Below are 24,913 nucleotides of genomic sequence, written 5' to 3'. Positions count from 1 at the left end.
CAGCACCTGGGACCCATTAAGAATTCAGCGGACCATTATAATGTTCTATAAATCTGCGTATTGCATACAGAATCCAGACACTGGGTAATAAGCTTTTGATGGCATGTTGACATTTATCTGCCGGCGTTACTGCCTCTTCGACCGGCGTGCACAGGAAGTGGCTGGGTAATTGCTTACATGCAGGTCTGAGGTTTATAGCTCCAAGATCCTCTGGCAAAAAAATCCTCCCAGAAAACCAGATGAGGCGACCTGAACAGAGCTCCAATCAGGCTGAATTGCCACTCAATGAGTGTTAATGGGCACAATTTGTTTCTCACTTGCACTTCGGAGAAGGTTGTTATGCATGAGCACTGACCACATGATTGCCCCAGAGAGATGGTCTGGTTTCTCCTTTCAATCCATCGTTACCTAGTCTGACTTCTGGTGACAGGTATAAGCCACTGACACAAACCGGCCTAGCTACTCATGTGGTCTGGATTAGGCTCAAACGACCAGGACTGTTACATGGTCTCAAACTCTAGGTGAACCACAATGTCTGCCATGGCCTACAATCCAACTCCTAGAAGAGCATGGTGGAACTGTAGTTCGTCCACGACCTGATAGTTGCCAAAATATTAATTAAGCTAAATATTTTTTCACTAGGTAGTTGTGAGTTTTTTCCACACACAGAAACAAACATTTATTCCAGTGAAACGGTGACTGGCCGTGCAGAAGAGGTTCAGTTGAGTAGAACACTTTCATTACCCACAAAGTTTACCTACTGCTTTATGGATAGGGGATACAATTTAAATTTTAAGCTAGCCTATGAATGTGAACCAAGTAGATGTTGCTTCAGAGAAGAGCTAACGTTTAGCGCACCACAACTGTTTATTATAAAGCTACAACATGCAATTCAGCGCAGAATGCGGATGAATAAAATATAGCATTAATAGCAACATGACAAACATTATATACTTGAACAAGAGATATTGGCCATGATCATATGAACTTACAAGTTGAGTAGAGTAGGGTGGACATATGCCATTAGGCAAATGTACAATGTAGAATGGTTTTGATGGCAAGGGAATAAGTAACTATCCCTTAGGTGTCAATCACTGGAAGTTTGGTCTTACTGCTGCAGTGAGTATTGCAAATCACTGAAGCTATATGCAACTCTGTGTATGGATGCATTGAGAGGTGATCAACGTGCAGTAAAGTCTATTCTGAGCATAGGATTTTATGGTGCTTAGAGTTTTCTATTTAAACTAATAAAAAAAAAAAAAAAAAAGGGATTGAGCAGTCTACAGCCTACTTTCTCAACTTGTGCTATGCATACCCCAGGGAGTACGCACATCAAAGGCAGTGGGGATGCCAAGAAGTGGCAAGCTGGCCATCTTAACGGCCTCCAGGAGGCGGCTGGCTTGGGGAGAATGGAGGCGGAGGCGGCAAGGGAACTGTACTGTACTATTCATGATCTTCCAGCACTGCTCTCCCGTGCACCCTGTGGTGATGCCAGGGGCCGGTTTAGGACGTCACTCCAACTCCAGAGAGGGAGTGTGCAAGGGAGCAGTGCTGCAAGAGCATATAGATTACACAATTCTCACACTGGACTGCAGGGAAAGGACACCCACAGGAAATATAGAATGTGATGGCAGATAAGAACCATTCGGCCCATCTAGTCTGCCCAATTTTCTAAATACTTCCATTAGTCCCTGGCCTTATCTTATAGCTAGGATAGCCTTATGCCTATCCCATGCATGCTTAAACTCCTTTACTGTGTTAACCACTACCACTTCAGCTGGAAGGCTATTCCATGCATCCACTACCTTTCTGTAAAGTAATACTTCCTGATATTTATAAACCTTTGCTCTTCTAATTTAAGACTATGTCCTCTTGTTGTGGTAGATTTTCTTCCTTTAAATATAGTCTCCTCCTTTACTGTGTTGATTCCCTTTATGACCCAGGTAAAGGATCCACTCCAGCTCTCCCAGAGATAGGGAGGCTGGCTGAACTTAAATAAAAATAATACAAAATAACAATTTCTGAGTGAATGTGAGAGAATGAGTATATGTCTGTCAGTGAGTCTGTGTGAAATGATTTGTGTGTGTCTGTGTGTCAGTGAAAGTGTGCGTCAGTGAGTGTGTGTCAAATCAGTGAGAGTGTGTGTCAGTGAAAGTGTGTGTCATTTAGTGTCTCTCGGTGAGTGCATGTGTCTGTCAGTGAGTGTGAAATCAGTGAGTGAGTCTGTCAGTGAGTGTGTGTAAATGTGTATGTCAGTGTCCTCTGTGTGTAAATGTGTGTGTGTTTCTGTGTCATTTGGATGTAAGTTTGTGCGTTAGTGTCTCCTGTGTGTGAATGTGCGTGTGTGTCAGTGTCCTCTGTGTGTAACGGTTAGGTGTGTATTGTTTTTTCATTTTGTGACTTTTATACTTTCGATCAATAGTTTATATACTCCTCCTTACATACACAATATTTACTATTTACATTATGTAATATTTGTTTTAATATTCTTTACTACATGTAATAAGGCTTGCTCTCCAATATGGGATTCATTTGGAATTTGAATCAGTAAACACCGGTTTACATGAACCATAGGCCTCACAAACAGGACTCTAAATATCTTTTATTTCTAGCAATTTTTATGATCTGTAGCTTTGCACCCTTGTTCCACAGTGAACGCTGTATGTCATGGTTTTATATAAAAAAAAAAAATACAATTTAAAGGAACACTCAAGGCCCCATGTCAACCTAATTAAAAGGGCGCCAGCTTACCATCAGGGGTTAAAGCGTTAATGAGTGGTTTATCCCCAAAGTGTTGAATCCAGTGCGGTTAAGCTTTGCCGATCTCCTTGTCCATGGCTTGGTTTATAAAGTCTCAAACAGGTGCCGCAAAAAATGGCTTAAGAAACTGACACATTTTTTATCAACAGGGAGCACCTGATAGGTCTGAGAGCATCAGTTGACATTCTCTGCCGATAAGTGGCGGCCCTGTCCAAGCAGTCCTCATTTAAGCCTCAAATTGAAGCGTAAGGAGATTGGCAGATCTAAATGGCACTGGATTGAACTCTTTGTGGTTAAACTTTTTCTTAAAGGGACACTTCAGCAACAATACAACGTTAATGCATTTGGTAAATGTTGGCCTCATTAATATCTTTATAGTTTTGCATAAAAAAAAATAATGTTTTTCAGAATGCCGCACCATAATCCTGCCTCCTTAGACTTCCTTATCAAAAGTATGCACAGTATACTCAGGAACAAAGGTATATCATTTTTTAGATGGAACTTTCACTAAAAAGTGAGTGAGACAAAAATTGCAAATTTAGGGGAGTGGGAGCGGGGGGGAATCCTTAAAAGGACTCTCCAGTGCCAGGAAAACATATCCGTTTTCCGGGCACTGTAGAATCCTGTAGTGCCAATCTCCCTCCAAACCCCCATCCCATGTTGCTGAAGGGGTTAAAACCCCTCGGCGCAGGGTCAGGCTCCGCCCACGCACATTAAGACATTCCCATAGGAAAGCATTATTCAGTGCTTTCCTATGGGGATTCCGGCGATGCTGGAGGTCCTCATGCATAGCGTGAGGACGTCCAGCGTCATTTAAAACACTTTCCGTGTTGTTTTAAGAAGCCGGAAGTCCCTCTAGTGGCTGTCTGATAGACAGTCACTAGAGGAGGACGTAACCCTGCATGGTAATTATTGCAGTTTATAAAAAATAATTACACTTGCAGGGTTAAGGGTGATGGGAGTTGGCACCCAGACCACTCCAATGGGCAGAAGTGGTCCCTTTAAATTGGCTGAGTAGGTGTCTTCCTGTTGAGTTCCACTGGTCTACAAGTCACTGTTTAGTTAATAAATCCCATGATATTGGCTAATAGGAGCGCTTACTAGGCCAGAGCTCATCTGAGTAATTACAGCTTTTTAAGATGTGAGGCTTATTAAACATGGAACAGCGTAACACAGCATGTGTTCCCCTTTCTGTCAGCAATTACAGGGGGACGGCTAATTAAGAACGATGGTTTATATGCCTGTGTTAACTCTTGGACTGCCAATGGGCCCTTCAAGACACTTTGAAGGTATTCAATAATAAAGGAATCTGTCATTTTAATTAAGTTGCCCAGATGGAGTTTATTTACACACATTGAGGACAAAACATAGAAAAAAAAATAAAAATAAAAAAAAATAGCTTTTCATGTTTATGCAACTTTCCGAACACATTACTTGTCTCTACTTTAGGTCTTTTTTAAGATTTTCACTGAATTACATTAAAAGGCTCAGCTCAGCTCAGTTAACAGTCAATTTGTACTGCAGGATGAGACCCAATGACAGACAGCTGAAGAACTTTATATCAATGCCAAGTGGCCAGCCATAACATTGGTTATTGTAGTAGGGCTGCCTTCTCCCGTCCAAAGGAGACCTCCGGCACTATGCAAATAAACAGGGACATAGGGTCCCACTCATGAGCAACAGGTGGGGGACCTAAATAAAAATGAAGGGGGGGGGGGGGGGGGAGAACTATTGTTCTCCCCCTGGCCCCCACTCATGAGCGGCGGATGGGGGCCGGGCGAGGAGAACACCCCCTTTTTTCATTTAGGGCCCTCTATGTCCCCATTCAGTTGAATAGCCCCCACTCGCGGGGCACGGGTGGGGATTCGGGGGGGACACTATGCCCCCCTGGCTAGTTAATAGATGCCCCACCATGAGGCCATATATTTTGGGGGGGTATTTTTTTTTACAACAGTGAGCAGCCACAGGCGCCCAAGACTCATTGATGAGCGTGGGGAGCAAAGGCTAGCCAGTCTGCTCTGATCACACAGAAGAGCTACTCCAGCTCAAATTGCGGAAAAACACAATGCTGCCCATTATAGAAAGGTGTCAGAACACACAGTGCATCAGAGTTTGCTGCGTATGGGGCTGCGTAGCCACACACCAGTCAGAGTGCCTATGACAACACCTGTACACCAACAAAAGTTCCTTCAATGGTGTCATGAGTGTCTGAACTGCACCATGAAACAATGGAAGAAGGTTGCCTGGTCTGACAAATCATGTTTTCTTTTAGATCAGATGTGTGGCTGGGTGTGTTGTGTACCTGATGAAGACATGGCAGCAGGATGCACTATGGCAATACGGTGGAGTCAGTATTATGCCCTGGGCAACGTTCTGCTTGGAAACCTTGGGTCCTGGTATTCATGTGGCTGTTACTTTGACACGTACCTACCTAGAGATTGTTGCAGACCACGTACACCCCTTCATGGCAATGGTGTTCCCTGAATGGCTGTGGCCTCTGTCAGCAAGATAATGAACCCTGCAAAAATTGTTCTGGTATGGTTTGAGGAACATGACAAAGATTTCAAGGTGCTGCCTTGGCCTCTAAATTCCTCAGATCTCAATCCGATTGAGCATTTGTGAAATGCGCTGGATCAAGAAATCTGATCCATGGTGCTCCCAACTTGCAGGACTGAAAGGATCTGCTACTAATGTCTTGGTGGCAGATAGCACATGACACGCATCAGAGCTGTTTTTGCAGCACGAGGGGGTCTTACATAATATTAGTCAGTGGTTTTAATGTTATGGCTGATCAGTGTATTTGTTTTATTCCAGTGATGCTGCATCTGTATAGTGATCACTGAAAACCTGTCTGTTCATTGACAGCATTGCGTTTATTTGCATTTTTATGGAATATCAGGGAAACAAATTCGGAGCATTGTAGGGGAGTTGTGATAAACGGCAGACGGAGAGCAGGAGAGGAAAAGCTCTGTAATATTGAAAGCTCTCGTGTTTATTACATTTTAAAGGATTGCTGCATTTTTTTATATGTGCAGAATGGACAAGATATTTATGTACCCAACCTGTCAGATATGCAAACACACCTGAGGACGGGGATCTGCATTTCAGATTTGCATAACTGTTTGCATATCAGGAGTTCAGGTCATTAACTGGGAGACTAATTTGACTATGTTATATCATCCTGGATATGCTTCCCCCTTGCTACATTGTGATTCCATGATGAAAGCAGGACCATCGAAAAGCAAAACACACAAAGAAAAAACAACAACCAAAACATACCACAATCGACCTCTACTGGGACAGTTAGGATTAACCCTTTAACAAACAGAGGAATCCTCATCTCATTGTTCACTCAAAACATTTATTGGTCGGAATCGATATATTTTTTTTTTAACTTTTGGTAAAAAAAAAGAAAGAAAGCAAAAAAACAAAACCATTTCAAACAAATTTTGTTTATGCTTAGTCACGCATTCAATCTTAGATGAGAAATCAATATTATAATGTTTGCAGATATGTTATTTATCGTGTTTAAAGGAACAGTACAGAAGATGCCTTGCACATCAAGGCTTTACTCAGGAGAACTAACGGAAGCTCCCCTGGAGGTTGCAGAGAGGATGGGAGAGCCTCCCAGCAGACCTCAGGTTAAAGACCGAACCATTCTAAAACATTCTCACTACTTATATTGGGGAGCAGGACAAGCAAGGGCACTCCAGGCACCATAACCACTACATCACACTGCACTGGTTATGGAGTTTGGAGTGTCCCTTTAAGTATATGCATATGTGTGCAGAAGAGCTCTAGATCTACATATTTGAAGTAATTTTGCACCGGGAAATAAGTATTTTAGAGATGATTTGGGCCTGCAATTAATGTTTTCTCGTCTGTGCTTTTTTGGCTATGTGATTAGTATTATAGCTGTATTCCGATTAATTCCACTGCTTTCAGCCAATCAGAATATGACTTCGCTTGCATACATCAGCTCTCCTCCAGTTTCACGAAAATGCAACAGCAAAATGCAACACAGGTCCCATAACCTTTATCGTAAATATGTAAACGTCCCTGTATGCTACTTTTTATTAACCCCTTCAGGACCGGCCTGTTTTTGCGATGTTTGTACGTTAAGGACCAGAGCAGTTTTAACACTTTTGTGGTGTTTGTGTTTAGCTGTAATTTTCCGCTCTCTCATTTACGGTTCCCATACAAGTTATATATTGTTTTTTTCAGGACAAAAGGGGCTTTCTTTACATACCATTATTTGTATTATGTCCAATATTGTATTTAAAAAAAAAAATAATAAAATATGGTGAAAAATGAAAAAAAAAAACATGTTTTTGGACTTTTACTTGAAAAATCTTTTACTTATCTACAAAAGCTAATGAAAAAAACTGCTAAATAGATTCAAAATTGTGTCCCGAGTTTAAAAACACCCAGTGTTTACATGCTTTATTGCTTTTTTTTGCAAGTTATAGGCCTATAAATACAAGTAGGAAATTGCTGTTTCAATATATATATATTTTAAATGTATCAATAGTGACCTTGTAACACCGTTATCTGTCATAAATCCCCGAAACACACCTAACATGTACATATTTTTTTAAAGTAGACAACCCAGGGTATTCAAAATTGGGTATGTCCAGTTTTTTTTAGTAGCCACTTGGTCACAAACACTGGCCAAAGTTAGCATTTATATTTGTTTGTGTGTTAAAAATGCAAGAAACGCTAACTTTGGCCGGTGTTTGTGACTAAGTGGCTACTAAAAAAGGCTGAACATACCCCATTTGCAATACCTTGGGTTGTCTTCTTTTGCAAATGGTATGCCATCATGGGGCTAATTCTCATTCCTTGGCTACCATACGCTCTCAAAGGCAACCTAACCAATCCGACAAATTTCAATTAAAAAAAAAAGTAAAATCAAGCCTTATATTTGACCCTGTAACTTTCACAAACACTATAAAACCTCTACATGTGGGGTACTGTTATATCCAGGATACTTCGCTGAACACAAATATTAGTGTATCAGAACAGTAAAATGTATCACAGCAATAATATCCTCAGTGAAAGTGCTGTTTGTGTGTGAAAAATGCAAAAAACTTCACTTTCACTGACAATATCATTGCTGTGATATGTTTTACTGTTTTGAAACACTAATATTTGTGTTCAGCGAAGTCTCCCGAGTAAAACAGTACCCCCATGTACAGGTTTTAGGGTGTCATAGAAAGTTACAGGGTTAAACACAGTGCTAGCAAATTAAATTATCTGGACTTTCGGCCTGGGTTGGCAGGCAGGTCCCTCAAATTGCAATCATTAAAATTACTTAATTAGGTAAAAATATTACATAAATACACATGTAGAATTTTAATATATATACATATTTATATATTTGACGTCTACGTGTATATTTATGAAATTATTTATGTAATTATGTATATGGACATATGTATATTTCGTATTGTTTTTATTTATTTATTTATACATAGATATATATATCATTACATTCTAAGTATATTTTGATATAAATATATATATATATATATATATATATCAAAATACTGTTAGAATAAAATTGCATATATAAATATTTTTTATAATTATTAAAAATTATTTTTATTTTTTGTTATTTATTTTTATTAACATATTATTTGTATTTTATAATAATATATATATACCATATATATAGCAATTATATATTGTATATATTCGTGTGTAATTTAAATATAAGTGTATTTTTCTATTAATATACGTATATATAAATATAAAAATACACTTAATATGACATATATATGATACATATACATATATTATATATAGATATAATACATGTACAAACAGGCAACACCCCTGGACCCGGTGGAGCACTGATCGCCGCCGTGGGACCGACGGCGATCAGGTAAGTTGCCCAAAACCGTTATGACGGTTCAGGACCGTCAGCGGTCCAAACGCACGTTTTACCGCTGACGGTCCTGAACCGTCAGCGGTCCTGAAAGGGTTAAAGGCATTCATTGAGTATCTCTGGTCAGGTTGATAAACAGATATTTCCATCACATTTATTCCATCACCCACTCTAGCCACATGTCAGCCACTGTAGCCAGGTATATAAAAGTCTGAAATATATAGAGATGGAAAAGAGAGAAGAGAGAAGGTAAAATATGACAAAGCACAGTAACATAAATGTGCAGCACCCAGTGAAAACTACAATCTAGACTTGACTTAAAGGACCACTATAGGCACCCAGACCACTTCAGCTCAATGAAGTGGTCTGGGTGCCAGGTCCATCTAGGCATCTAGGATTAACCCTGCCTGCTGTAAACACAACAGTTTCAGAGATACTGCTATGTTTACTTTAGGGTTAATCCAGCCTCTAGTGGCTGTCTCACTGACAGCCGCTAGAGGCGCTTCCGCGCTTCTCACTGTGATTTTCATTGAGAATGCTTTCCTATGGACTGACTGAATGCGCACGCGGCTCTTGCCGCGCATGCGCATTTAGCCGATGAAGACCGAAGGAGGAGGAGAGTCTCCAGCGCTAGAGAAAGGTGAGTGTTTAACCCACTTCCTCCCCCTTCAGCCTGGCTGGAGTGGGACCCTGGGGGTGGGGGCACCCTCAGGGCATTATAGTGCCAGGAAAACGAGTTTGTTTTCCTGGCACTATAGTGGTCCTTTAAAAACCCTACTGGTAAAAATACTCAATTAGTGATAACTAGTTATAAAGATACAGTTGTTATTACGTCACAAACAAGCTAATTCCAATGTTTCTAGAAAGAGTGGATCTTGGACTGGACACGTTAAGTTGAAAGTGGAGAATTGGAAATGTAAGACTAAGGTCAGAAAGTCACTTTTTTATTTTTACAGAAAGCTAAATAGAGGCATTGCGTTGCTTTCCAGCAGAGGTGGTAGAAATAAATAAAGCAGACAAGTTCACAGAAGCTTAGGAAGGACACAGGGCTGTCATGTCCAGTCAACACAAAGGGGTTCATTACCTGAACAGCCAATTGTAGTAAAATGAAAACCGAATTGTAAACTTTGGGCTAAAATATGCAAGCTGTAATTGTAGCCAAGTTGGGTAACAAAAAAACAAAACAAAAACAAACAAAACAGTTATTTTCTCAATTTTGCAATTCAATTTTCACTCCGATACAAGTGAAAAAACTACAAAGTAAAGCACCTCTGTTTTAAGAATAAAACGGAGACGGGGCTAACCGTCTCATCTGCAGTCATCATCTGTTACTAGATCAAGTGGTATGTATAAAATACATATTCTATCAATGCTTACCATTACCATCTTGAAAAAGCCAGCCGAGTACGGGTGGAACGCGTGGATGAGTTAGAAGCCTTATATGTTATCTTTCCAGGCAGACACCTTTGGCAGCTAAGTGCCTTGTCATCCCTCCGTTTGAACTTGCAGCATTTCGGCTAGATCTTTGGACATTTTCTGGATTTCTACTGCACCAAGGGAGTGGTAATACTTTCAGCACACTGCCTATCTGCTACATGTCCTGGACTATGTTTGGATCGTTAGATGGAAACTAGGATTTAAACACCATCTTTTTTACTGTGTAGGAGTTTTTTAAAGGATTTGGAGTTTTATTTTTATATGACATTAATAAACTGTGTTGCACTTTCTCTGCTTGGTTTGTATCTTTGAAGATACGTTACTGTGACCACTGCTGTTGGATACAAAGTTTACACAGAATACTCCTAATTCCCTGAACCACCGCTGTGGAGGTGGAAATCATACATTTACCTCAATACCCAGCTTCCCCACAAACACTGATTTGGGGCTATTGCACAGCGCTGACATTTATCTACTTTTTAACAATGCTTACCATTAACATTCTTTATAGAATGTAGAATGTAGAAAAGATTGAAAGCAAAGAAAATTAGGATGTGCTTATTTATACAGTTTTTTTTGTTTTGTTTTTATACCATGAGTCAATGATTGACAGTTGCTAAAATTTACATTTCAAACACTTGTTTAGTGCTGAAACAGTTAAAACCAAAATAGCTATATCCAGACATGCATATTATAGGAATGTGTATGCTATTCTAAAACACAAATTTCCCCACGCTAAATTTAAAACGCGGTTTATTTCCTTTCTGTAAGTGTGGGGAAATCCTTCGACATGTGTCAACACGGGGAAGGGGAGGTAAGGTTATCATTTCGTGATGGTTCAATAAAACAGATATAAATGTGAATGAAAATGTCATGTGATTTTTAACATGTACTTTCAATTGTGTCATTTCCAGAGAATTTATTGATTTAACTCAACTGTGTAATTTCTAGTTCCTCTTTAATATCAAATCTAGTGAAACCCTCTTTGAACAAGATTTTAATGAAATGTAAGATTCCAATCGGACAAGCCAAGCCTTTAAATACTTTAAAGGTCTCAAAAGCCATCGATTTGTCCTGTGAGTGCAATAATAAATTGCTGTTTACGCTGTGGCTCCAGTCTTTATCACCCATAGACAGTGAAAAGCTATTTCACTGCATCGGTTTCACGGACGAAGGTCTATCCAGACAGACCATATACGTTGATGAGTCCTGGGAATTAGTCACTGGTAGCACACTGAGAGGTGACCAGGTTACAGAGTAACTTTGCTGTTTGGCCAAAGGCAGCCAATTACTCACACACTGGGAAGATCATGTCGTGCCTCATTTAGACATGAAAGTCTCAGAGAGCTGGTTATCCCATTAACTCCATACGGCTGCTAAAAAAAAAAAAAAAGAATTTACTATTTGTCAGCTCAGCGTGAAGACTAATAGGCAAATCGCAGAACCATCCCCTGGTTCTAGAAATGGGCTGGCTTCTGCCTCGGGACGTATGACAGCAGGGTCCAAGGATAGGCGACAGGACAGTATACATTCCATTCTCCATTACTTAATGTTTCATATTATTACTAAAACAGAAACAAGCTTGCAAGTCCGCGTGCAAAGAGGTGGAGAATTCCATTAAACATTTTTAGTTTTCAAACAGTTGGCCTTCATATTGCATTCTGTGGTATTTAAATCTGTTTGTTGCAATCAGTGTGATTTTGAATTTTTCATACTCTTACAAGACTATAAGCACCCAGACAATATCGTCTCAATGAAGTGGTCTGCGTGAAATGCCCCTGTCTTTTTCACCCAGCAGATGAAAACATTTCTATTTAGTAGATACATACCTCTAGTAGCCTTCTTACAGACAGTTAAACGCGGCTGTTTAATCAGATGGTCTCATAAAGACCATTTGATTGGTGCAGTGCGGCGTTTTCCCGCGCAAATGCACACTACCTCTCAAAACTTCCCCATAAGGAAGCATCAGGTTGGCTGAGATCATCAACATTTGTCATCTCAGCCAAGTGAGCGTAGCGGAAACATTGAGACTGGCGCGGCGAGGGTTGAATGGTAAGTAATACTTTACTTTTAAACCCTCATACAGTGGGTGGGACACTCAAATAGGCAGATTAAAACTGCAGCATATGTAATGCATGTTTTCAGTAATGCATGACTTCCTTTAAATAATTAACTAATTAATTCCACTTCAGAGACTGGTAAAAAGAGCTTACTCCATAAGCATATAAACATGGGTATGAAGCAATCCTGTACTGCAATGAGGTCATGTATACAATGTTTGAGCACTGTTTGTAAAATGGCTATGTGCCCTGTGCAAGTAAATTCTGTTTGTGATTTTTATTTAAGTCCTACGCAAGCAAATATCTTTGAAAGGGGAACAAAAATTGTTTAATGTGCTGGAATGAAAAAAAGATCTGTTGTACTGCGTGTACACTGTAGCTCTCTGTAGTATGGCTTCCTGTTCCGCGCAGAGACCTGTAGAATTGTTATTCTACGCTGTTCCAATATTTGGACTAAAAAATACTGTGCTGTCCAGCTCAGTCACGGCTTCTTCTTCTAAAATTCAGAAAAAGTGATTCTCCTTTTTAGCAGCATCGATCCAACTGTCTTAAAAACACCACTACATTTGCTGTCACAAAATAGCAGAGGGGTAGTCCGATAAACCATTGGCGATAAAATATAAAATATATTGTAAAACCGTTCAGCACGCAAGTAAAAATGCAAATTTAAAGAAAAGAATCTTTACACCATAAAATCAATCTATCTATGTATCGATCTATCTATCGAATCCCAGTAGGCTCCAGTGGTACTTAAGGAAGACACTATAGTAGAGACAATGCGATGCTGGAGGGCATTGTTCAAGAGATCTGTGACATTTAAAGAGACAGACTACAAATTAGTTTCCTGGAGTCCTCTCCCTTTTGTATTTCTGCACAAATTAAAATACAGTAAAAAACAAACAAACAAATATTATAGAAGCTGGGCACACTGTCACTGATGGAACATTTAAGCTTAGAAATATAATTTTATAAGATAAGACTCAAGCTAAATTGTAAGCTCTTTCGAATAACCTATTGTTCCTGTAATTGTCTTATTTATTGTAAAATCTCTTCCATTATAATATTGTAAAGCGCTGCGGAATAACTTGGTGCTATATAAAATCCAATATTAATAATAATAAAGGATATATCGGGACGGAGGGACTTGGAGATGCCTGGTCCTATATGCTACGAAGTAAACATACAGGATTGAATAGGTTTGCCTGCAGACATTAGCTGGGTTGCCTTTTTTAAAATGTATTTATTGATTTTAGATTTCAAAAACTCTCCATGCCAGATTTCCTGGAAAGAACATGTGATCTTTGCAACCTATCGTTCTGCTCCCATAGGACCTTTCTACTTCAGAATTTGAATACAAGTAGGACCTTTTTGCTGTATCCAGAACAAATGTGAAATCTATATTTAAAAGATACAAATATATGGCAATACTGAGTTCAACCTCATACCACTCAACAATCAAAATGGCTTCTGCAGGAACACAACTTGGTAAACGTTTGCCCATGCCTATGTTCAGATAAAAGATGGCACACATATAGTCTGCTAGTGATTTGCCAACCAAATCAGCTAAAAACTGGCTACTCCGTCTGTTTTACACAAGGGAAAAGGGGCACCAGAGGTGTAATGCAAAATGAGTGTGCACAGGACTGTCCTTACAGAAACAGGGCACTTGGGAGGTATAGAAACGTGGTAACACTGTGTCTTATCGAAAAGTTACTAAAATAATTCCATTAACTCTGTGATGGCATTTACACTGACTGTACCTCATAGTGATAGTTCATACATGTAAGATCTCTCCAGCATCGATCTCCTCGGATTTTGATCAGACCCTGAAAGAAAGAAAAAAATAAGTGTGTTGACGGTTTAAAGCAGATATAAAAAGAAAAGAAAAAAAGACAAAGAAGTAACCTAAGAATTACACTAAAACAAATCTTCCATTTTATCTTCCAATGGCAATAATTTGCTGTATCAAATTACCAAAACAACTCTATTTTTCTTACAAAGATCTTGATAAAATGATATTCAGACTAGTGGAGACATATATAACTTAGTGCATTCTACAACACTAATTCAGAAAATAATTCCATCAATCAAAAATTATATATATATTTTTTTTATTTGATAGTAACACATGTGCTGTATTTTATTTGTTTTGAATTTAAAAATATATATGTTTTAATTGTATTGCATTGGTTATTCAACATCATAATACATTGTCTCTATACATGTGTGTGCGTGTGTTTTTTATTTTTTTTATTTGTACCTAGATTTGTGGGGGTATTTTATTGTCCTTTTCGCTGAATACTACTTACAAAAAAAAATGTAAATATCTCTACTGCTTAAACAACTGACTCATCCTTTTTTCCTTTCCCGTTTATGGAAACTACATCTCTTTATCATATCTAGTGACTTGGAAAAAGTGAATACTCCTGTTTAGAATCAGCAATTTGTCAAATATACAATTGTTGTATTTTAATAAATAGAAAGTTCCTTTCCTGCAAAATGTCTATTACGGCAAGGTAATGGAATAAGAGAGGTTTAATGAACGGACCATGAATTATGTACAGAACAGCTGCAAATGAATAGGTTAATGGATGGGAATATTAAAAAATGAATGATTTTGGAGCACAGAAGACACCTGGTAGAGCGTCAGAGGGACATCTGTAAGCCACGCTCTTGGCCTGAGGCTGAGCCTGTGTCTTCCATCGTCTTTGATCCCTGCTTTAAAGAGAACTGTGATTAGGATCACAATTTTGCTGATGAAGGAAGTGCTTCACTGGTCAAAAGGCTGCATTAGGACTAACCACATGTAGACAGCTACAACGTATGTCTTCACCTCCTCATATGACCAGCTTGGCCCTATGTCATCAGGTGTAGGGGAGATTGAATCACTCTCTGGACAAATTAATGAGTAAATATCAAACAAGCCTAGGCAGTAATAAGATGTGCATTATGCCTGTAGCGCCAAATACATTTGTTAGACATCGGTGGAGTTCATGAGCAATTGATAAAGGCCACTCTACGCATCCAGACCAGGGCTAAGACCATCCTTCGTGTTGGCAGTGCAGTGGGCAGCGGATATTTACGTGTCACAGTTAATTGTGACAGTGGTGCAGTGGCGCTGGCAAAAGGGGATAGAAAGTTTTAAGGATTTTAGCGTTTCCATTTAAAACAAAAAACTATTCGTACCGGGTCCGCAAGATTAAGAATGCATTTTTGAAGTCTAACATTTATTTATTTATAAAATATTTTACCAGGAAAGATACATTGAGATTTCTCTCGTTGTCAAGAACATGATATAGCAAAGACCCATCCATAAATTAATTTACCTGCAGAGAGAGTGAGTGTGAGTGTGAGTGTGAGTGTGAGTGTGTGTGTAACAGATTCCCGGTAGGACATTTGAGATCGCTGTCCACAAGAGTGCAGTTCTAGGAGCAGCTAAGATACTGTGCAGAACCCTCAGGCTCAGAGGCCTAACGAACCCAATAATAAGACGTGCATCTATGGCTAAGAAGCCGTGTTATTACCACCCAATGGTGCATACAGAGACCATAAGACAGGGGAACTCTATGGTTCCACCTATCAGGAGGCAATGGATAAAAGTAAAAAAAAAAATATGGATATCTGTAACACTCATCCATAAATTTGTTTAACTGCAATGAAGTGTAACCACCTATCTGTAAAGGTGCACAACAAACTCATTGCACCCTAGAAGCAAATCTACCGGTATTTCAAATTTGGGTCTAACAGACATATCTATAGAAAATCCTGTCCTGTTTAATGGGCACAGAATCATTTACAATAGTTCAGATATAAATTGTGATTAGTACGAAAGTACCAAGATCAGGGCTAATTGATAGGAAAAACTGTTGAGTCACCTTTGACGGACCGAGGGGTAGCAGGCTGGATGCTGGAGCAGAACGTACAGGGAGACGCACATTAATATAATAAGAAATTAGTACAAGAGACTGGAATGACCTAAGAAACAAGTAAATAGCTGCCCAGAGACAGTCCAGATGAGGTACCAATTAGGGAAATCCAGTAAGCCAGACATCCCGTAAATCAGGAAAGAACTACAGGAGCAAAAACAATTGAGTAAGTAAAGATTTGGGTATCTGAAAGTCAATAATCACGAACGTTAGAGGATTCGATGGCCAGGAACTGGGACAAAGGGTAAGGATCAGAGTAACTGCTTAGCTCCAGGCCTTACAGCACTAGAACCAATAGACACTGGGCAACAAATCTAAATCTGTTTGTTTTTATAGGGCGTTGAGCCGCAATGAAGGAAATTTTAGTTGTGGATACAAAACCCATGTTTTACTTAATGGTCCCTACTGAAGAACTGTGACAATGATTTAATAGTGATGCAAATGACGACTGCCTTATTTGCGGCTAGCGGTAGTGATGGTGAGCATGCCGACACATCATACATATTACACAAAACAAGCAATCTTGATGGTGTGTAACCACCATGTGACACTGGGACATTCAGATATTCTGCTGACTATTATAGTGATGAATGACAGCTTACCTAGATCAGATCTGCAAATTACATATCAATTTATTTTCTTCTAAAGTTTATATTTGCCACAGAAATATCACATTTGCAATGATGTTACAACTGCAAGGGATTCTGGGTAGGCGTATGCAAATGAGTTCAACAAAGAATCCCCTTTTTGGCCTCATTATTCCATTTTAAACATGGATTCCTTTGAGTTTATGTTTGCTGTATACAACAGCTTTGAAACACAACTGAGGAAAAGATGCAAAGCCGGTGAACCACTCGTGGACAGCTGTTCCGTTGTTAATGCAACTTATCAGCATGAAGTTTGTTACTGACTTGCTATTGAGGCTTGGCGTCACTTGCGGAACACAAACCAAGAAAGTTATGGAGGGGGGAAAAAAAATGATTGAAAATCCCTGCCACCTGAAGTCAGTGGATAGTCAATATATTGTTAAACACAGATATATACATGTTATGCTCCTTTACATATTTACATTAATATGAATACAATTTAAATTAAGCTATAAAACTTCCCTGTAATCAGGATAGTCTAGACAAGTGGTGCCCAAACGGTAGATCCCCAGATGTAAGCACATTGAGTAGGGCTCTTAACCCCCTCTGTTCCTGTGCATCCATTTTTCCGGTTACAATTACGTGTCTGTTAGTCCACCCATTGTACAGCGCTACGGAACTTGCTGGCGCTATATAAATCTTTACATTCATAATAATAATGTAGATCTACAACTCTGCTTTGCAGGCTTTTAGAATGACAAACATCATAGGAGTTGTAGTTTTTAAACATCTGGGGATCTACTATTTTGGCAACCACGGTCTAGCATTGCAGGCCGCTCCCCCCTCAGTGATGTCGTCAATCCTGTCCAATCAGATTCAGAGGAGGAGTGGATACATGCAGCGTCCAGCGCCAACATACTTTGCATGCTGACACTGGTTGTCAAATAGATTCAATAAGTGAAAACGTTTCTGCTTACAGCTTTTAGAGGTCATTGTCTGTCTTAGAACCATTAGTAGGAGTGGGCATTGCTAAATGTAAACACAGTGCTCAGAAACGTCCCTGCTCCGAGACAGCATCTATTCCCCCAAAATCATTTAATATAAAAGTTAAAATATACGAACACTTACGCAAAATCTTTAAAATAAATAAACCGTTTTTGTTGCTAAAACACGACTTCTTAACTTTAAAATAAAAATATGATACCTTCCAGGTGGATCAGTATCACAAAAGTGTTAATCAATTGTATTCTTCAAAAGGAGCCTTACAACCCGCCATAAACAATATTACTTTAAATCAAATCAACCAATCAGTCCCAAAACCAATCTCAGGACACGACTGAAAACTGATGCACCATGGAAGGTTAATCGTGTTTAATCAGAATCCGTAATTGGAGGTGCCGGTGACAGTCGTTTGGTGCGTTGATTTGGCGGTTCGTGACATGGCAAAAAGCCAAGTGTGGGGATCTGTATTATCATTGGCTAGTCCTCGGCTGTCTCGTCTGCTCAGCCTGACTTCACATGCTGCCAATTTGTTTTATGCCGGCATTTCTTCGTTCAGCTATAATTTGTTACAAATGTGGGGAGCGCATGAAATAATTACTGTACAAGTGATAGGTTTAGGATATAAGCCACATTTCGGAACTCACACACTGTTCCTCTGCATTGAAACCGCCGGTCCATCTGTGGGATTTTTATTAAGCAATGTCTCTTGCTTTTTAAAAAGTTAGTAGGTTAAGCAGCAATTCAAAGAGTTGCTTAAGGAACATGTGTATCCTATTAACGGTATCACAAGAAAGGATTTAAAGGGACACTAATTATATGTGTTTTAGATTAATTCAATTAAAATAAAGATCCCTCTTGCATATTGCTCCATGGCACAAATCAGCCTCATGTTTTAAATTTTTTTTTACAAGGTTAATGGGTGGCATTTCATTTTTTTTTTTTCTTTCAGTCAATGTATACTACAGTATTGTGCAAAGGATTGTGAAAGAAATAAAAGAAATGTAAATTATGACAAACAAAATTTAGGTATCTGTTAAGAACGGGTGATGACAACATTGCAGTGAACCTGTTTTGGCTGTTTACAAGAGCAAGAGTAACCAGTGCTTTAAATATGAATAGATAATGATCGTACTGATATTTCTTACTTTATTTTCTCAATAAGTTTATTCCGATCATTCACATAGGAGTTCTGAAGCAATTTCAGCTATGACTGGCTGGCAAAATCACACTGAAAGGAACATTTACTGTATTTTCAATATGCAACAGGCATGCTTCTATAGAGAGTCTATGGAGCCAAATGGATTGCCTTTGTCCCTTACAGGCATTTTGAATCTAAGTTATTAAAATCACATTTCCCTTACTCTAACAGACGTATCGCTGGGGATTAGTTGTAAACCAGTATTGTAAAATTTCACTAAGATTACCAAGCTGTGTTAGTTTTCTTCTCTAATCGATTTCAATGAAGGGAGACTGCACAATGTATTCCCTAAATATTTCTGGGACAGAAGAAGAAATAGTTGAAAAATTAATATAAATTTGCATAATATTTAAAGATTTGTCTAAACACAAAATTGATGTTTTGTTCTGCGTTTGAGTCCGCTTTTTCAATTAAATCTTATGTTGCATTTTTAAAAGCAAACATTGTTTTGTTAGTGAAAGGGTTAACAGGGATTTATTTGTACATTATCCCTTTGACCGAAAATGTGAGATCTGGCAGAAAGATGTAAGGTAGTAAAGAAACTAGTTATGGGGCAAAGGATCATTAAAATCTATCAAGCATGGGTCTTTGACTTCTTATGAAAAACTCTGTGAAATCCAATCAGTAGCAGTTGCTCAATGATGTGACCGAGCTTCTACAGTGAAAGGGGGGGGGGGGGACGACGACTAATATTTGCTGTTACATCTTCAATAATGGCTGGTGCACAGCAGTCACTCCCCCCTGGCCAATCAAATCCTAATGGCGTCACTTTGCAAGCGTTTTCCAAGAACCGTTCTAGAGGATGCCATTACTTACATAAATCAAAAGTCAGAGAGATGAATGAAGGCCTTGCTAATTGGCTCGGGGTTAATTACAAACTGTTGCTGCAAGAGAACAGCTGTTTTGATACAGTAAGCAAATCCAAATTGCAGTGGTATGGCGTCAGCCATTCATAATAAACACATCTCTTAAGCTACACCCATGGGAGGCCGCGTGCATGTGTTTATAGAATGCTACATGTAACAAAGCTATTGACAAGGAAGGAAGATACAGACATTGTACAGAAAACCTGGTTTGCACAGCAGAAAAAAGTGAGGAGTCATCTGGTAGCGGGTATTCAAACTCAGCTTGTCTATGTCTGGTAGAGTTAACTACCAAGGCTTTATCTTGCTGCATTGTATTAAAACGCCAGCTTACCGGAGGTTTATTACGTTGTAATTATGTTGCAATCCACTGCTTACAAACCCTAACAATGAATTTCTGACAGCAGGTAGGGTATATAATTTTCTTTAAAAAAAATAAAAATAAAATAAATAATTTTATTTTTTTTAAAGAAAAAGCTCGCCCTGTGTCGTAGGCAGCTGGAGAGCAGTCAGTTTTTGTCTATTGACTCCAACAGTTAGCGGCTTACCCTCAGCGGGAGCCACCAATTAGACTTGGCTGGGTCTCTGCAGCGAGGGAAGGGATCAAGTTATTCTGTCTGCTAATTTGAGTTTTTCTTTTTTTTTTTTTTTTTTACATTTAATCTTTTGTTTACCAAAAACTAAAAATTACCTCAGTTTGGGTCGACACTTTTTGTTAAATCCATGGGACTTGCCCTTTAATTAATACCACTCAATTATATTATTGGCCAAGGATTTGTAAATGCAACGCTGCTAGCGTCAGATGGCTGTACAGGTCTGTACTTGTCGGACTGTTTGTCTTAGATATGGCAGAACAGCATCGCACACTCCATATCCTAACGACAACGGCATTGTTTTCTACCTTGTCAGGGTTACCAAGTGATTAAACCAAAGGTAAATGAGAGAGGCAGGAATGTTTTTGGGTGATGGAAATGTTATTCACCCCTCTTAAATTAGGATCATCTCTCCATGTGAAAATATTTATCCACTGAACAGTGAGCTGACCAGCAAGTCAAAAAATTAAGGATAAAAATCAAAATGAATAATTCATTGTTCCATTCACATTTGACTTTAAAAGGAACTATGACTTCCTCATTTTAACTAAAGGTTAGCTATAGGTTACGCAGAAAAACAATATTTCATAATTCATGCCTCCCAAATGTCCCAATTTTGGCAGGACTGCTCAGATTTTCGGGTTCTGTCCCGCAGTCCCAACTTTGTTCTCTGGTGTCCTGCAAAAGTGTAGTGTGAGCACATCATTAGACTTACTCGCCTTTGGGTACAACCAGTAACATGATCGCCTCACTGGCCCGTCCCCTTTACCCCACAGCCACCATGCTCCACGGGACACCAATGTTAAGGGTATGATCATTTGATTTCATTCGATAGACCCACTTTGGCATTTTGTCGCACTAATTTAGCTTATGTATTTAGGTTAGACTGGGTTGAAGCCTCCCAAAATAGAAAATATAAGGTCTCTCAATTTTTCACATAATGGGAGCCTTATGTACACTCTCTCGATCCACAACTTAAAGGGACACTGTAGGCACCCAGACCACTTTACCTCATTGAAGTGGTCTGTGTGCAATGGCCCATGTCCCTTAACCCTACAGTGGTAATGACTGCAGTTTCTGAGAAACAGACAGACTTCTAGTGGCTGTCTATCAGACATCTGAATGACGCTGGACATCCTCACGCTATGCATGAGGACTTTCAGCATCACCAGAATCCCCATCAGAAAGCATTGATTCATGCTTTCCTATGGGAAAATCCTAATGCAAGAGCGGCCATTGCTGCGCATGCGCATTAGGTCTTCCTCGCCGGCTGACGGCTCCCTCGGGGCGCAAGGGAGTGGGGGCATTGTAGGAAACGGCTTTGTTTTCCTGGCACTATAGAACTCCTTTAAAGCTCTTATTGTAAATCTATTTCAATGCACTGCCTGGAACTCTTTTCTGGGAGGTTTTCACTTTAACCTGATTGAGATAAAAGTAAAGAGTTAGCGAACATAATAAAATAATTAGTGCTAGTACCAAACAAAGTAAGAGCAAAAATCTCCTTCAGAGGAATACTTGAATACATATGCAAAATGTCACACAAGCATCAAAAATTAAATAGAATATGGCGCACTCAGTACAAGAGTAATATCATTACCCTATAAAATAAAAACAACTCTGTATATTTTATTTAGAACAGATCGCATTAATGAAAATATTGTTTTATTTTTTATGCCATTTTTATTTTCTTCTCTACCGACTACAATATCTGTTACGGTATTCGGTGGATGTAACCCCAACACTCATGATGTGCTTCTGTTTTATTTAAAACAATAAAAAGCTCTGTAGCTTGTTTTATTTTTATTTACATACTTTGCCAGGCACACCCAGCAAAGTATGCAAATTAGTAAACACTCACAGCGGACTACACACAGCGCATGCATCTGTGCGAGATTGCTGGAGTACATTTCATATGCGCAAGTGCAGTACAGCATTGTTCAGATATTTGATCATACACAACTTCAAGGCATCATCGGACACCGATCTCTCAGTGCAGCGAAAATGGGAAGGGGGGGGGGGGCAAAGGATGAAAAACTAACCCAGTTGTACAGTTCTTCCAATCAAGTCTCTCTGGGCTAAAAACTGCAACACCCTTAGCGTGTCACTTCACACAAATTCCCAGTTTAGTTAAAAAACAAAAAACAAAAACATCCTCAATCCAGGAGACCAGTTCCACTCTCTTTACTGCCCACAAGTGGATCCTTTGCATTTCTGGAAAGTAAGCCAAATGGGCAAACTTCTTTGCCAGTGCATGACTTGCATGGAACATTGGTAAATGTAGTGAAACTGTAGCAAGAGAAGAGAGATTAAGGGGTGCTAAGCTGGTAACCCCCTGGAACCTCATATCCACTCTGGACATGCACTGATCTATATTGTCATGTCAGTGCGTGGGGAAAAAGCAACAGGATGGAGTCTGGGCCACTAACTTACCAAAGCTCCATTGTGTTACGATACCTGCCCAAAGGACATCATTTTATTTCCCACCGCTCTATCATCAAAAGTGATGAATCTTTAATCCAACTTGTCCACAGGTAACCTTTGTTTGCAGATGTTAACGTGGACCCTGATTTCTTTTTTTTTTAAACCTTTGTACTGCAACCTTTCCACCATTTTAATACTTCGAGTGACAATTTTTTAGTTGAACCCAAAGCTGAAGCCTCTTCCCAGTGTCAAGTTCCCATAAACCTTTTAAATAACTTTAAGAAAGTCGTACAGATAATTAAATTAAATAAAGAACAGGAAACAGGTGCCCCTAAACTAATTAAAACCTTGACCTTGCACCCCAGAAGACCTTCAAACTATGTCTTAACCCAATTTATGTAATAGTGGCTCATAGCCTCTGGCAAGATTTCCCAGAGATCGGCTAAACGGAGAGGTCAATTCATAGAACAAAATGCAGTGTCTTCAGGCTTTTATCGGTGAGCATTGGTCATGGAGAAATGGAAATGTTGTGCTCTTCAAACCTGGGTTGAATTAGTTTGGGGATGGTGCACATTTTCAGTACTCTCCCCTGCAAAGGTTTTCTCTCCTTTAGGCTATTAAGAAGGTGTCTTAAAAATCTCCATAAAACACCTGCTGGGAAAAAAGTATTGAGATTCCACTTCTAGAGCCTTGAGATACAGAGAGAAGAAGATTAACAGAACAGACAGTGAGTGGGAATTAAATGTCGAGGAGATAAGTTTTTTTTTTTTTTTTTTTTTTTACAAGCTGCTTCTCTTTTCATCCAATAATACCAGTCATTTTATAGTGAAATCAGCACTAGTGATGGCGCAAGACTGCAGCATATTCCGTAAAAAAAAGTGTGGTTGGACTCGTATAAAGACAGATTTTGTTGAAACCTAATTTGGCTACACAGGATCTTGAACACAAACCAACTGTTGGTCTGATAAAACACACAGCCATATCACCTGCTTGCTATGTAATACCCAAGCCTTCCAAGAAGGCCATGGCACCTTCCAATAGTCAGTTATCAAACAGTTTTTCTATGGTTTGACTTCTTACCGGAGGTCTACCAGGAGATGCTTCCACTAGCAGTGCCCAAGAGTCAGATGTTCCTAAGCAGGAATTTACGTGAATGGTGAGTGCTGATGACAAAAGCTTGTATGCACAGAATTGATATTAGCCAGCCCAGAACTCTTGTTCCAGGTTGGCAAATGATGTGCTTGTGACACCGACAGAGGTGGAGTTACACCTCCAGAAGACGAGGGCTATACCTCTGTATGTGCAGGGTTTCATAGCGAAACGCTACACATACAGAGTCCAAGCACCACGACCACTCATGGTGCTTGGAGCGACCCTTTAAGCTAAGGGCACAACATCTAACCTTTTAAAGACATGATTGTAGTTTACTTTGGACTCAAGCTGGTCTGGGGTTTACTTCAGTGAATTTCACAAGTGAGATTTTTGAAATCCTAGCTATACTCAGAAGGTGGACTTACTTGGCAGTTTCCAGGAACTGTTACTACTTGCACATGACTAAATGTATTAATGAACAAACCGACATGTCATCATCCACCGTAAATGGAAAGTAAGCCTGAAATCTAACCAGCACAGAGACTGTGGTTTGCTCTGTAAATTGAGGAGAACCTGACAATATAATTTAGCATTCACTTGGCTAATAATTTCATGACATTCACTGTAGTGTAGGTCCAGGGCGAAAGAGACAAAATGGCCAGATTTCTCTATAAATTAAGTTAAAACTTTGAAAACCCTCATTTGTCCGACTTGGCCCAAAGTGTTTTCGTATCTTGCTCTCGTCTTTTGCTACTGTCCCGTCCCAAACCACAAATCTGCAAAATTGATAGCGTGCTTTGTTTCCCAACAGGAGGAAAAGGCAGATTATTAAAACGTCAGTCAAGCTCCAAGCTGATAGAAGGCACTTACAGAATTCCTTTAGAAGCAGGGGGATAATACTATTGCCCCTAATCTATTGATTTGTCGGCAACAATGCAGATGTCAGATTTTCCACAGGATTTTTTTTTCTTGCAGTCTGAGTGTCAGGGGAACAAAGCGGGCTTTCAGCCTTTTTTTTCAGCCCAAAGTGAATTTGGGTGGGGAGGGGGTGAAATGGCAGCAACAAGCCAATGGTGAGGGAGAT

The 24,913-nt window shown here is 39.4% G+C and overlaps 1 protein-coding gene across 1 annotated transcript in view; it reads right to left on the bottom strand.

Annotated features, from left to right (window-relative positions):
- The window catches only part of LMF1 (lipase maturation factor 1), a 240,044-nt gene that overhangs the window by 130,659 nt on the left and 84,472 nt on the right, over positions 1 to 24,913 (bottom strand). Inside the window, exon 5 of the mRNA XM_063430459.1 lies at positions 13,908 to 13,973. Within this exon, the coding sequence (XP_063286529.1) occupies positions 13,908 to 13,973 (66 nt within the window). The remainder of the gene's footprint in view (positions 1 to 13,907; positions 13,974 to 24,913) is intronic.

This window comes from Pelobates fuscus, chromosome 8 (assembly GCF_036172605.1).
Source record: "Pelobates fuscus isolate aPelFus1 chromosome 8, aPelFus1.pri, whole genome shotgun sequence".
Classification (NCBI taxonomy): domain Eukaryota; kingdom Metazoa; phylum Chordata; class Amphibia; order Anura; family Pelobatidae; genus Pelobates; species Pelobates fuscus.
Note: the sequence above shows the minus strand (reverse complement) of the source record. Positions and strands in the feature narration are given on the sequence as shown.